This window comes from Vespa mandarinia, chromosome 5 (assembly GCF_050613455.1).
Source record: "Vespa mandarinia isolate Hongniang chromosome 5, ASM5061345v1, whole genome shotgun sequence".
In the NCBI taxonomy this organism is placed as follows: domain Eukaryota; kingdom Metazoa; phylum Arthropoda; class Insecta; order Hymenoptera; family Vespidae; genus Vespa; species Vespa mandarinia.
In genome coordinates this window covers 8,420,278-8,432,875 of record NC_140814.1, presented here as the reverse complement: position 1 = coordinate 8,432,875, position 12,598 = coordinate 8,420,278, and the positions used below count along the sequence as shown (strand labels likewise).

At 41.7% G+C, this 12,598-nt stretch overlaps 1 protein-coding gene across 6 annotated transcripts in view; it reads right to left on the bottom strand.

Moving 5' to 3' along the window:
- Positions 1–12,598, bottom strand: part of LOC118450580 (agrin) — a 239,896-nt gene that overhangs the window by 10,666 nt on the left and 216,632 nt on the right. For 4 of the 6 annotated variants that reach the window (XM_085656940.1, XM_085656941.1, XM_035886418.2 and 1 more), the window contains 12 exons: positions 11,847–12,062; positions 10,986–11,227; positions 9,140–9,326; positions 6,641–6,738; positions 4,663–4,722; positions 4,417–4,540; positions 4,020–4,253; positions 2,930–3,226; positions 2,600–2,749; positions 2,273–2,533; positions 1,908–2,054; positions 1,475–1,711 (listed from right to left, as the gene is read on the bottom strand). In XM_085656940.1, coding sequence (XP_085513066.1) covers positions 1,475–1,711; positions 1,908–2,054; positions 2,273–2,533; positions 2,600–2,749; positions 2,930–3,226; positions 4,020–4,253; positions 4,417–4,540; positions 4,663–4,722; positions 6,641–6,738; positions 9,140–9,326; positions 10,986–11,227; positions 11,847–12,062 — 2,253 coding nt within the window. The remainder of the gene's footprint in view (positions 1–1,474; positions 1,712–1,907; positions 2,055–2,272; positions 2,534–2,599; positions 2,750–2,929; positions 3,227–4,019; positions 4,254–4,416; positions 4,541–4,662; positions 4,723–6,640; positions 6,739–9,139; positions 9,327–10,985; positions 11,228–11,846; positions 12,063–12,598) is intronic. The other 2 variants (XM_085656939.1, XM_085656937.1) reach the window with 2 other exon arrangements.

Here is a 12,598-nt window from a genome sequence, read left to right as displayed (position 1 = left end):
GTTTACCATCAACCCGGTCGCGCTCGTTAAAAGGAACTCTCCGATATCGATCGTGTTACCTTGAACGTAGTCGCCATTACTCTACGATTAATTGCATGGCCTCTTTTTATTCGGCAGAGCTACGCCGATACGCAGAGACCGATTTCAGTTGGATATTTCGGGAATCGTTCGTTGTGCAAAGACGGGACGTTTCTTTTTCTGTGCTTAACAATACAAATCTGGCAGCAGAATAATTTTCCTTTTTTATGAATCCGTTAGATACAATAATAACGAACACGTGCAAGGAGAATCTAAAATATGATTTAGTCAAATCGGTAGTTGTACTCGATGGCTTGTGTCTATTCGTGAATGAACTACTAGCTTTCCTATCAGACTTTATATTTTCAAATGGTAACGTAATATGCTCGCCGAATCGAGGAACGTTGTGCAAAGTCTGAATTGGGTCGATTTCGTGGTTTCAATTTGTCAGAGCCCAACGCTCATATTTGAGTTGGGAAACTAATTACCGACGTAAAATGAGCGTACTCGTGCGCTCGCGTTGACTCGTGTGCCCCCTCACGGATATTCTGCGTGATAAGTTTGATTAATGAAAGCAATAACTGTCAAACGTAATGCACAATAGGCGATACCGGTTCGAGGATTTGCGGGTAGGCGTCTTGGAAAACGACTCGACGCGCTTTGCTTCCTTTCCTTCTCGTCGTCCTGTGGAGATCGCTCGATCCGTTGCGCACCCAGCTTTAATCGCCAGGGGATGGGGGACCGAAATCGATCGCCGAGAGGAAGCAAAGTGTGCCGAAAAAAGTGTGGGCTTTGGGTTAAAGAGGTGCAGGGGTTATAAACATATAAATATATACATATCAGTAAAAAGTTGATGAGTTTATTATCACCTTTGGATACAAAGGAAATAAAAGCTGCCGCAGATTAATTCCTCGTGGTATTCTCTCTATCACGCGTACGATCGTTTTCTTTTGTTCAAGCGCGAAAAAGAAAGAAAGAAAAAAAAAAAAGAAATAAACAAAGAAACAACGGTTAAAGCAACTCTACGGAAGCGCGACAGACGCTTCAACGTTGTTCAGCTAACAACCTTTTCTACTCATTGGATTTTTTTCTCTTCTATGGATTAACAATATCTTTTATAGACACGTATCCGATTATAATACATAAACATCGAGCGATGAGATGAGTCGTATCGATCGGGCGTGTCGTACGATAGCCCGAGCGAATATCAAAGACAACAAGTAGACGTTGAGAAACGCAGTAGTAGCCTAGGTAAACGCAGCTAGGTTTACGCTCCTAACGTGATCTAATTTGAATCCTGACGCGACATTTTCTTCTCCCTTCTTTTTCTTTTCTTTTTGTTTCTTTTTTTTTCCTCGTCTTTAGCGCTAGTGTCGTCGAAACGTAGAGAGAATTGCTAATATTCAGTAACGTAGAATGTAAAGAGGCCTGTGCGGCGTACGCTCAGTGAACCCACCTCTGCAGTGACCAAAGGCCTGGGTCACCACGTCCGCCTGGTGACGACACGCGTAGAGACGTAGTTCGCACTCGCTGTCGTAGGTCTGTCCGTCGCTACCGCAAACCGGTACCAACGGTATGTCCGTTGGACAGGAGGACGGACAGACGCAGTGTGGACCGCCTATTTCGGAACAATGTCCTCCGGAATAGCACTCCAGTTCCTTGCAAGAGGTTGGTATCGGTGGTATCGTGTCGGCTGGGAACACACCAAAATGGAACGTTAAATCTTCTCGAAGGACCTTTCATTCGAGTATCTTCCAACGATACGCGAAGCGCCACTTTCATCGTTCGAATCTTAAGGGGATCTTAAGCGGTACAGATGGATACTATCGATTAAGACGAAAACTAATATTTTCTTTTTTACTTATCGCCAAGAGTCCCTTTTTATATACCTGAATAACAGCCGGTAGGCGTGAGTATTTTATTGTGATCGGTGCAGATTGTACACTTTTGTCCTTGAATATCGGGCTTACAGACGCAACGTCCGGTCATTTGCTCGCAATCCTCCCGGACGGACCCAAACAGTGAACAACCGCAGGCTGTGGAGGAATATAAAGAAGAAAGAAAATATATACATACACGTATACATACATACAGTGTATGTATATATATATATATATATACATACATATATATATATATATATATATATATATGTATGTAGGAGGGTTTATAGACGAGGTCGTAGTCGTAGTCCTAATGACTTTTATCAAATGTAAGAGCTTGAACGCGCCCGAAGGATAATCATCCGTCTTACGTATACATCCTTGATGTCCCTCGCTGATCTTTGGCAATCCCCAGTAACCTGGCATGCATCTGTCGCACTTGAGACCACCCACTCCTGGTCGACATTCGCACTGTCCGGTTTCCGGATTGCAGGTGTCGGATACGCTACCCAGTCTGTTACAATTGCACGAACTGGGACAACCAGCGCCATCCGGTCCAAGCGCTGCGGTTTTACCGTCCGGACAGCAGCCATGCCAAGAATCCGAGCACTTGACCACTTGAATTCCTTGGACTAACGCGAAAGTGGCCATTTTATTTTTATTGTTTTCTTCGTACCGATTAACTGGGGCTACATTACCTTTCTTGCAACAACGAGCGAATCGTGGAGTTTGATGACAATAGGTATTGCTAGGACAATCTCTACGATCAGGTCCGCTTCCGCAGTCGTACTCCTTGCCATCGCTGTCTATCAATGGCGGATCTCCGTTGCAAGGTTTTACCTCCATGCCTGAATGCGTGATAAAAGTCAAATTAAGTTTAAAAGTACAATAAGCTTCTTTTATCTTCGAAATTTATCACAAAACTACAAATATATGTTACAAAGTTAGCACGTATTATTATCGTCAAAGGATGGGGAAAGAATAATAATAGCAGGAAGCATTGTTAATATGCAACTAAGTTGGCCAACCTTGACAAAGATCAAGGGGCCTCAGTCGTAACTCCTGTTGTCGCTGACAGGCCTCCATCTTCATCGCGCAAAGAGACGAGTATGTTCTGAGATCGCTCCCGCAAACCGGGCGCATATTTTCCGGCGATATCGAGGCACAGTCGAATCGGCAGCTACATCTTGGAAATTTATCTGGTCCGAGTTCGCACGTGGCCTCGAAATCGCAATGAATGTCCTTGCAAGCCTCTCGTTCTTGAGTACTGGTAACGTCGGCGACCGTGGTGGCTACGCGTGTCAGTGCCGGCGTTGACATCGTTGCTGTTTCGAGCGGTTTGAAGAGACAAGGAGAGAAAGAGACGGAGACGGGGAGAAGGGGGAGAGAGAGAGAGAGAGAGAGAGAGTTTAGAAAGCGGTTAGATTAATAAGAATCAGTGGATTATAGCGTTATAACGAATAGTAATTAATAGGAGCTTTTATTGAAGCATTCGCGTAATAATAATCGTAATAATAATACTAAGTAGGTATTAAAATTTAGCCTCTTCGTTTATAATTATTTATAATATGCATTATAGGAGTTGTAAAATTTGGCAAATTGTAGGATTTTAACGTTTAACGCGCATCTAGTACCATTATCGTTTCCGTTGAAATACCCAGTAGGCACATGTGGATATTGGGAGAAATTGAAATTGTGCCGAATTCGCGAATAACGTTGATTCATTTGCATGCACGATAACGTACGGTCAAACTTGATCGCTTGATCGAAAGGCAATGAGTCTTTTAAATAAAAAAAAAAAAAAAAAAAAATATATATATATATATAATACTTTTCACGTAACAATAAAAAAACAGGAAAGGAAATACGTCAGGGCGAATGATCGCGCGTTCGATATGACCGTTCCAATGGATCCTTCAATGTCCTTTTGTCCAATTGAAATCGCAAAACGTCTAGTTCGCGATCGCGACTGTCGAGCGTTATCCATTGTTTCGACGAAGGGTAAGTTATTTTTTCTGCTCCCTTTTTTCCCCTCCCTCCGACACATTGTTCGAATCTTCGATCGGCGAACGAGCTTTATAGGGAAGAGTTTTCAGAGAAGGGAATTTTTCAACTTACTCAGCGCTGCCACAGCGAATCTTTCACCGCAGTCGCCGTAGAAAATTACGTGCAGGGCCGGCAATTTCGGGTCCCTCCCACAAGCTGCCTTTTGTAATTCACACTCGGATTGGTAAGTCTTGGCGTCGCTACCGCATACAGGCTCTCCGTTACTTTCCGGACAGATCTCCGGGCATACACAGACTCCTGCCATACAGCGGCCCCCGTTTTCGCATTCCACCCTCGCACAAAGTTCTGCAAAAACCATTTAAATACTTCACTATTCGCTTTTTCGCGGATAAACTCGTCTACGTCGAGTTCGTAGAATCGTGTTCGTGCGATTAACATAATCCAGTGTTAATCTCGTTCAATAATTTATATGAGAATTTATAAATTGGAGGTAACAAGAATGACTAACCACAGTCGCCCATATAATGGATGACGATTTCAGTCTGAGATGTGCAGGAAACCTTCTTCAAGGCGCACTCGTTCTCATAGGTCACACCGTCGGATCCGCAAACTTTGTCCGTCGGCTCTTTCCCCTGAGAATTACATTACATTGTGGCGATAATAAATGTTGTTACGTGAAAAGATAAGCAATGGCCCGTTATTAAAAGAATACGGAAGAGTAAAAAAAGTAAAAGGAAAAGAAAGGAAATTATACCGTTCTATTCTCCGACGACGACGACGACGACGACGACGACGCCTTTTCTTCGCAAAATTCCTAAAGTAAGAAGATAAGAAACCCCTTATACGATATTCGTACTCGGCAGAAACTTTGACTATTTTCATATTTATTTTCTAAACGCGCGTAATAAAAACGCTGTTAATTTGTTTGATAAATATTGCTTTATCAAACCAATTTCCTCTCTCCCTCTCTCTCTCTCTCTCTCTCTCTCTCTCTCTCTTTAACCCGCGCAAGTAGATATGCCGATAAATAAATACCACATACGCCGAGACGATATTCGAAATAATCTATGTTTCTCAATAATTTATCTATATTCATTTGGTCCATTCATTAAACAATATTTATGCAATTTTCTCCAAAATACCTCTAATATTTTATAATAATATAGAACGCATTCTCTTTTACATTTGAAAGAAATGGCACACGGACTTTTCTTCTATCCTCAATTTAAAACGTTGGTATAACGAATCATTGTAGATACATAAATGTTACTACATGTATAAATAGATGTAGTAGAAATGTTGCTGTCGATAAAAGTCGGGTCAGATCGTATAAGACCGCCGACGGAGCGTAGTACGACGCGCGTAGCACGAGAGGTAAACGATACAGTCGTTGTTCGTCATTGAACCGAGCCGGTCGGCCACCGGAACGAAATAATAATAACAAGGGAAGAAGGAGTCTTGTAATCCTGCATTTTGTTAAAATAAGTATAACATTAGAACACGCAAGTAATAGAAAATATGATTAAAAATTGATTTATTCTTTAAGGTAAATTCAAAAGATAAATTCTTTAATCTTTAGGAGGTTGAAATCGTGCGAGGAGTAAATAATTCATGCTTCTCCTTTCAACCATAGATTTTTCTTTCGTAACGTCGTCGCGTCATAAGGGAATTCTAAATTCTTTCCCTTCCTTTAACCCTCATTTTCTTCCTTCTTTTCTAGGACACTTTCTTGAAGGAGTAAAAGGACGGAGTTCTCTAGCTTTTTCTTCGACGAAGCACACGCGCTACTCCGCCTTCTTAACCCTCCGAACGATTTCTGCGACCACACCCGAAAAATTCAGAATCGCTCGAGGTTTCGTCAGCAAGACGTTTCACGAATCCAAAAGTTACAATGGAACGTTGAAAAATAGAAAAATAAGCGATCATTTCACGTGTTATAATTCTTCACACGTTGGAATTTCTTGTTTCGTTATTCGTATAAGACGGTGGCTTTAGATATGTTGTTAGTGGATAATCACAATCGAGCGTGCATACAGCAGCGTGTGATTCGATTAATAAAAGAAACTCACTCGCATTTACAGCTGCGAGTGAAATCTATCGGCCGACGTTCTCGCTCGCGAAAAATACTTATATGGTCTAACGATTCTTCCCTCAGGATATAACGAAATGGTTGTTGTTAGATGAAATAAAAAATGAGAAAAGACAGCGATCGAATGTTCCGATCTCCGCTGGTTATCAAAGGCCATCCCGACATGCGTTAAGTCTCGCTCTCGTTAACGTAACAAGAGTAAAATATTCATCCCACGATGAATGACCTATCGAGCGTACACGATATGCATATACATACCTATGTATTTGCGTGCACGATATGAATTTCATTTCTAACACATGTTCGCCTACGGTTCAAGCGTCATTTTTCCCAATTTTTTTGTCAGCGAACGATAAGAGATAAATCGGTTCATTTTTCCATTAATAACGTTCGCCAGTAACGAGGGTTACATAACCTACGAATATCAACGATCGGTTCTTTTTTTTTTTTTTTTCTCCTTTTTTTTTCCTTTTTTTCGTTTTTTTTCGTTTTTTCATCCGGCGCTTGATAAATCTTTTCACAAACGCTCTCATACTCGATGTCATCCGTGTGCGCGCACGCATACGTATAAATTGAAAATCAAAGGAAATTCCTATTACGATCTATAAAATTTTTCTTCGCTTTTATTACGTGTATTACTTACCGAACTTTCGCATTTCGTCGGGCAAACGCATTTTGCCTCCCCGGCGCTGTCGCTCTCGCATTCCGCATAATGTTCGCATTTTTTATTTTCGCAACCGTCTGCAAACAGAAAATTGGTATCACTTTATAAACATAATGGCACTTTCTAACGCAGGACGTTAACGACGAATTAACGTAGCGAGAGGATGATAATCGACGTCCGTGCTTCGACATATTTTTAAACATCGCGCCCGGAGATACAAACTATCCTTCTTTATCCCGTCTAGAAATATTTTTTGAACTTTTTTGACTTCCTCTTACGGACATTTAACGAAGACACCGCCGGGGTTCGATTGTTCGCGGGTGATATAAAAATAACGACCTTCATCGTTTTGAAATATCGTCGCGTAACACACTTGACTAGAATTTTATTTTCTTCTACAAGAAGAGGTTTTGTCTCGTGGATTTAATATTAATATCGTTTACGCGAGCTAGTGCACTCGTTCTTAATTAAAAGCGTAATGTCTTGCATATTAATGACTTCTTTCATAAGAGGCATGAGCGATCGAAGCAGCATTCATTAGCGAAAGGAATTCGATACTCGGACCTAGTTTCAACCACGTATCGAAACTATGTGCGCACGTTTTTGTCTTTTGACGCGAATAGATATTATTAGATACGTATAGATAGTAGATACGCGTACTTTAAAAGTGGCTTTTACGTCGGCGAAACTTATTAAATCATGACCGTACGCTTCGATTTTCATCAAAGATCGATTACAACTAGGATATCTTCTATCATTACAATTTTCATTTCTCGTAATTGTATTCTTTTTTCTTTTTTCTTTTTTCTTTTTTCTTTATCTCTGCAAAATAATCGTTTAAAATGAATAATTTACATTGAATAATTTGGCGAATAAACGTCATTATAGATTTATTTTGCGCTTAAATCGCAGTATCGTATCTGGAAATCTGAAAGTAGAATAAAGACGTGATATACAAGTCCTCGGCCAAGGGAAAACCGCGATGTGTTCGTAAATTTCGTATCGATCGGTCTTACCCAACAAAGCGTCGACTCGTTCATGATAATCGAATTCTCATTTAAATGGAAATATATTCGTATAATGTTTTCATGCATTAAGCGAGCTAGAAAAGCAAAACTCTATGTTAACGCACTTGAAATTATTTGGATATTTCACATATAGAGTATAATATCTTAGACGACGATGGAGTGTCAGGTCAGCGAGCCAGCCACATAGATGTTTGGGTGTATGCTAAGAAGATTCATAGAAGAGCGTAGGAGAAGAAGTAGGAGGAAAAGGAAGAGAAAGAGGAGGGGGCATCGACAGATGCATTCGCGAATGTGTGAATTTGCGTTGGAAATGAACGGAGCCAGGTGTCACGCGGAACCCAGCCTCGGGGCGAACCCTCGAGTTGTACGTTTGTTTCGTGCACAGCCGGGTCATTCGCGAGTAATTTCCATAAAGAGGGCGAGCGAGACGAGACAGAGAGAGAGAGGGGGGAAGAATGTAGAATGTAGAATGGGGAAGATTAAAGCGGGACTATATCGTAGTTTCGCGCTTTCAGAAATCCTTGTCATCTTGTTATGACGGACGATAAATTTCGTATTGCCTCCAGGTGGTGCATCTCTGTTCTCTCGTTTCCCCTCCTCCTCCTCTCTCTCTCTCTCTCTCGCTGCGTCACACAGAATCTTTGTGCCGTTTCTCTCTTCTCTTCCTTTCATCGCAAATATCTCGTCATCGATGACGAAACTTGTCTCTCTTGGTTTAATCATTTTCATCTTTCGGTTTTCGTGACAAATTCTTGATGTTAGCGGAAAATCTTTTCTTTTCGCTTAAAATAAAACACGAAGGGCGGGGAGAGAGAGAGAGAGAGAGAGAGAGAGAGAATCCCAAAGAAATCGATGAAAGCGTCATCGAGGAATTCGCTTCCTTGGTTTCACTCGACTATTTCGTTCCTCTTCGTCCCACATCGACAATACGAAGTAGAACGGAGCGAGCTGGTGCTGCTGTTGTTGCGGTTCGCCCGAAACGAGAATTAATAAGAATGAAATTGCAGGATGCTATATGGCGTAAAGTAGACGGCCAATGAAATTTTCCGAAAAGAAAAAAGAGGCCGTTGTTATTAAATCCTCGGAGGAAAATAATATAATGAAGATTAATACCCGAACGTTCGTGGGAATGTGCATGCCTTCGAGAGTCTATCTACGTATGCGTATATACATTCTTCTTCGAGTCGCGTATGCGTATTAAGCAGCTATTTAGGAATTTTTAAAATTTTTTAATGAGAGCGGATGAGAAGAAGGAAAACATGCGACCTTAAAAAATGACGAAAAGCGTCAGGAAGAAAATAAAGAAGATTTCAACATTGAAGATTTTTTAGTAGCAAAGAAAATCACAGCAAGTCATGCGCGTTGATTAGCAAGTCATCACGCAAATCATTTATATATACTTTTATACTTTTCAACCGTCGAAATCTTTGTCGACTCTTCGATTACTCACTGCACAAGCCCTGATAAAGAACTCGAATCTCTCGGCGATGTTGGCACGCCTCTAATCTCAGCTTGCACTCGTTTCCATAGCTGATGCCGTCGTCCCCGCAAACTGGCTGAAACTCCGCCGGACAGGTAGGACACTCGCAAATGGCGCTTCCACCGTTTTCCGCACAAATTGCACCCCATTGGCAGACCTGTGAAAAGAAATTTCATCTCTCTTTTCTTCTTCTATTTTTCTTTTATTCCTCTTGGCTAGCACACTACATTAGATTAGTCGCGTTAAATGGAACTTGGTATCCTGGTAAATTTTGTTCGCATCGAAAAAGTCGAGGATGCGGATCTCTCTCGATAGACTCATCCGAAGGAATGCGAACGCTTTCTCTTTCTCTTTACGTAGATACGAGACGTGGTAGGGCGCACCCTTCGCCTTCTTCCCTCGCCTAAAGCTGATAATTTATTGCTGACGATATTTTATCGCGACGCATAATTTACTACGCTCGGCTGCCTTAATTCTCAGGATTTAATGTACTTTGCTCCATTAGATAACTGCATTGCACTGTCCTTTTTCTCCGACGTGGAATTTTGAGCATAGAAATATTATGAGATTAGCAAACGCGACCAGGCGACGCGACGCGACGCGACGCGACGCGACCAGGTACTCGATAAACTTCTCGTTATAATCGAGGATTCGCGACTCGAGCGGAAGCGAGTTTTTACCCATTACCTTTCGCGTCGCTTCTACGCGCCCTACGATCTAACTTTCATCCTCGACTTTACTTCGTTATTAATTATCGCGTGGAAAACCTTGAGACATGATTTTCAAGAATCTTGTCAATTTTATCTTTTTCATTCGAGTTATTAAGTATCGAGTTTTATGTCGAGCTTACCTATCGCTCATATTCATTTCTCTCGAAGGAGTCCAATACGCGCCAAGTTAAATTATCGTTCTCGTTTTCGAACGCGAACCAACAGGTTTTCATTTTTTATGTAAATTTAAACGATATGCCGGGCTTAGTAATAATCTCTTTGTCGTTAAAGAAATAAGAAGGTGCAATGTCGAATTAAACGAACGGCGAGGATTTGACCGGAAAGGATTCGAATCAACGGTGACTCGACACTATTACTGAGTCTGAAATTCCTACTGAAATTCATCGACCCCATTCTTTTTTCTTCTTTTCTCTCTCTCGCAATGACATCCGACCTGGTTGTCATCCAATTAGCGACAATCGCTTCTCGAGAAGACTCTCGTGAAAACGGTACGCGCTGAGACCGTACTAGGCATTTTAAACCTTATCAAAGAAATCAACGAATGGGTGAAGTAGAAAATGCGAATACAAACGAGGTATCGTAATGAAACAATTATTTCAATTACAATATTTTACTCGTCTTTTCGTCAAATTACTCGACGTTCTTCTACAAACAACGTCTATCAAAGAACAAGTAATAAGTAAAGTTTTGTTTTTTTCACTACTAAACCGCCGACGGTTTAAACTATAAAACTCGTCGACGTTATAGTCCTTCGATGTGGAAAAATTGAAAAGAGAGCGTGAGGTAGAGAGGCGTCGGGAATATCGCCGAGGGAATACCGTCGGCGTAAAGAGAAAGAGCTGCGAGACCATTAATCGTAGAGAAGCGATGCACGCGTTCGTGCGAGCGGAAATCGCGAAATACCTTCCAACCTATCTCCTCTCGTCGTCCTCGAGAGATTCTCGGTCGCAATTTGTCGGGTACTCGGTAGCATTGGATATCGTGGTGAGCAAGATAGAGATATAGAGATAGATGGATAGAGAGAGAGAGAGAGAGAGAGAGAGAGAGAGAGAGAGAGAGAGAGAGAGAGAGAGAGATCAACTGACCTTTTCGGAGCAGGGTCCTCTCGAGCCGCAGGTACCCGTGTAAGCGACCTCGATATTGCTCTTCGTTAGACAGGCCCGCCTCTTGAGCTCGCAAAGGGACGTGTAGGTGGTGCCACCGCGCGCACAAACTGGTCTCATGACTGGTTCGCATTCCGGACCGCATTCGCAGCTCGCAATACCATATCGGTTGATGGCACATTGTTCGTATGAACCGCATTTCGCCTCGTCGCAGGGATTGATACCTGAGAAATTGTGCGGAAAATGTGACTTTATATTATACGTTTTGCCGCATAGTTCGAATGGCATCTTCAGCTTGGTTATTGATTTTAAAATATAATTATCAAATTATCTGCCCAATGATCCACGTGCGATTCGATTTTTTTTTTTTTTTTTTTTTTCGATACGACTCGAGAATAAAATTTTATCAATTTTACCGCGTATTGGTAACATGTAAACATACGAGGTACTACTCTACCAGATAGCGAAGAGAGAGAGAGAGAGAGAGAGAGAGAGTCAGGGAGAAAACTATAAACCACGAATCAACGTGGCATTTTCCGATGCTTAAGAGATTGAATTTGGCGAACGTTTATCGATCAAAGTACCACGATGCTCGCAGATATGTAAAATGATTGTTGGAATTATATCTTCGATATTCACGTTGACTTACGTTTCTTTGCTTAAGAGGAAACTATTCCAAACTAATCCAAACGTGGGTACACCACTAAACTCTCATTGTTTACGAGAACGACCAGGCTCTTACATTGTTGGTTGAATGATATTTGTGCGATAGATAGCGCGTTTCTAGGAAAGCCTGGGCTTTGAAGATAGAGAGTATTTAACTCGTTCAGAGTTTCGTCTTACCTGAACTGCAGGCACCATTATAGATCTTTCGAAGTGGAAGCCTCGATCTGCAAGCTTCTTGTCGGAGGCTGCACTCGTTCGAATAAGTCTTACCGTCGCTTCCGCATACGGGCGAAAATTCGAGTCCGCACTGTTCTCCGCAACGGCAAGCGGGCTGTCTGGAGCCATCCAATTGACAGATCTCTGGTTCCATGCATTCGACGCTACCACAGGGATCTGTAATATCGAATAAGAGCCATCAAGTATTTTTCAAATAATTATTATAATAACGTCCAATGAAATTTCCCTCTCTCTCTCTCTCTCTCTCTCTCTCTCTCTCTTTCTCTCTCTCTCTCCCATTCAACGTCAATAATCTTTCATTAAAAAACGAGCATTGGACCGAAGCAATCTGTTCGGCCATTATGCTCCACCCGTTAGCAAAAAAATGATAGAAAAAAAACAAGTAGGTGAGAAAAATGGCAGTGAAGATGGAACCGAAGGCGTTACCGAGAAAGAAGTCGTGCTTTACCGCGAGATTAATCTTCAGCCTCGAGCAAGCTGGAAGAAAGCTAGGATTTAGTTCTCTTCTCCAACCTCGAACATTTGTGTGCTATACGACTGACGGGGCAGCTTCTCTTTCCTCTCTCTCTCTTTCTCTCTCAAATTTGTATCTTTGATAACGGTAATCACTCCGATCTAACATACATTTACTTCGTCAAGACAACGTTCGACGCTTGAGATTCTCTGTTAAAGGATAGCGAGGGATAATGCTG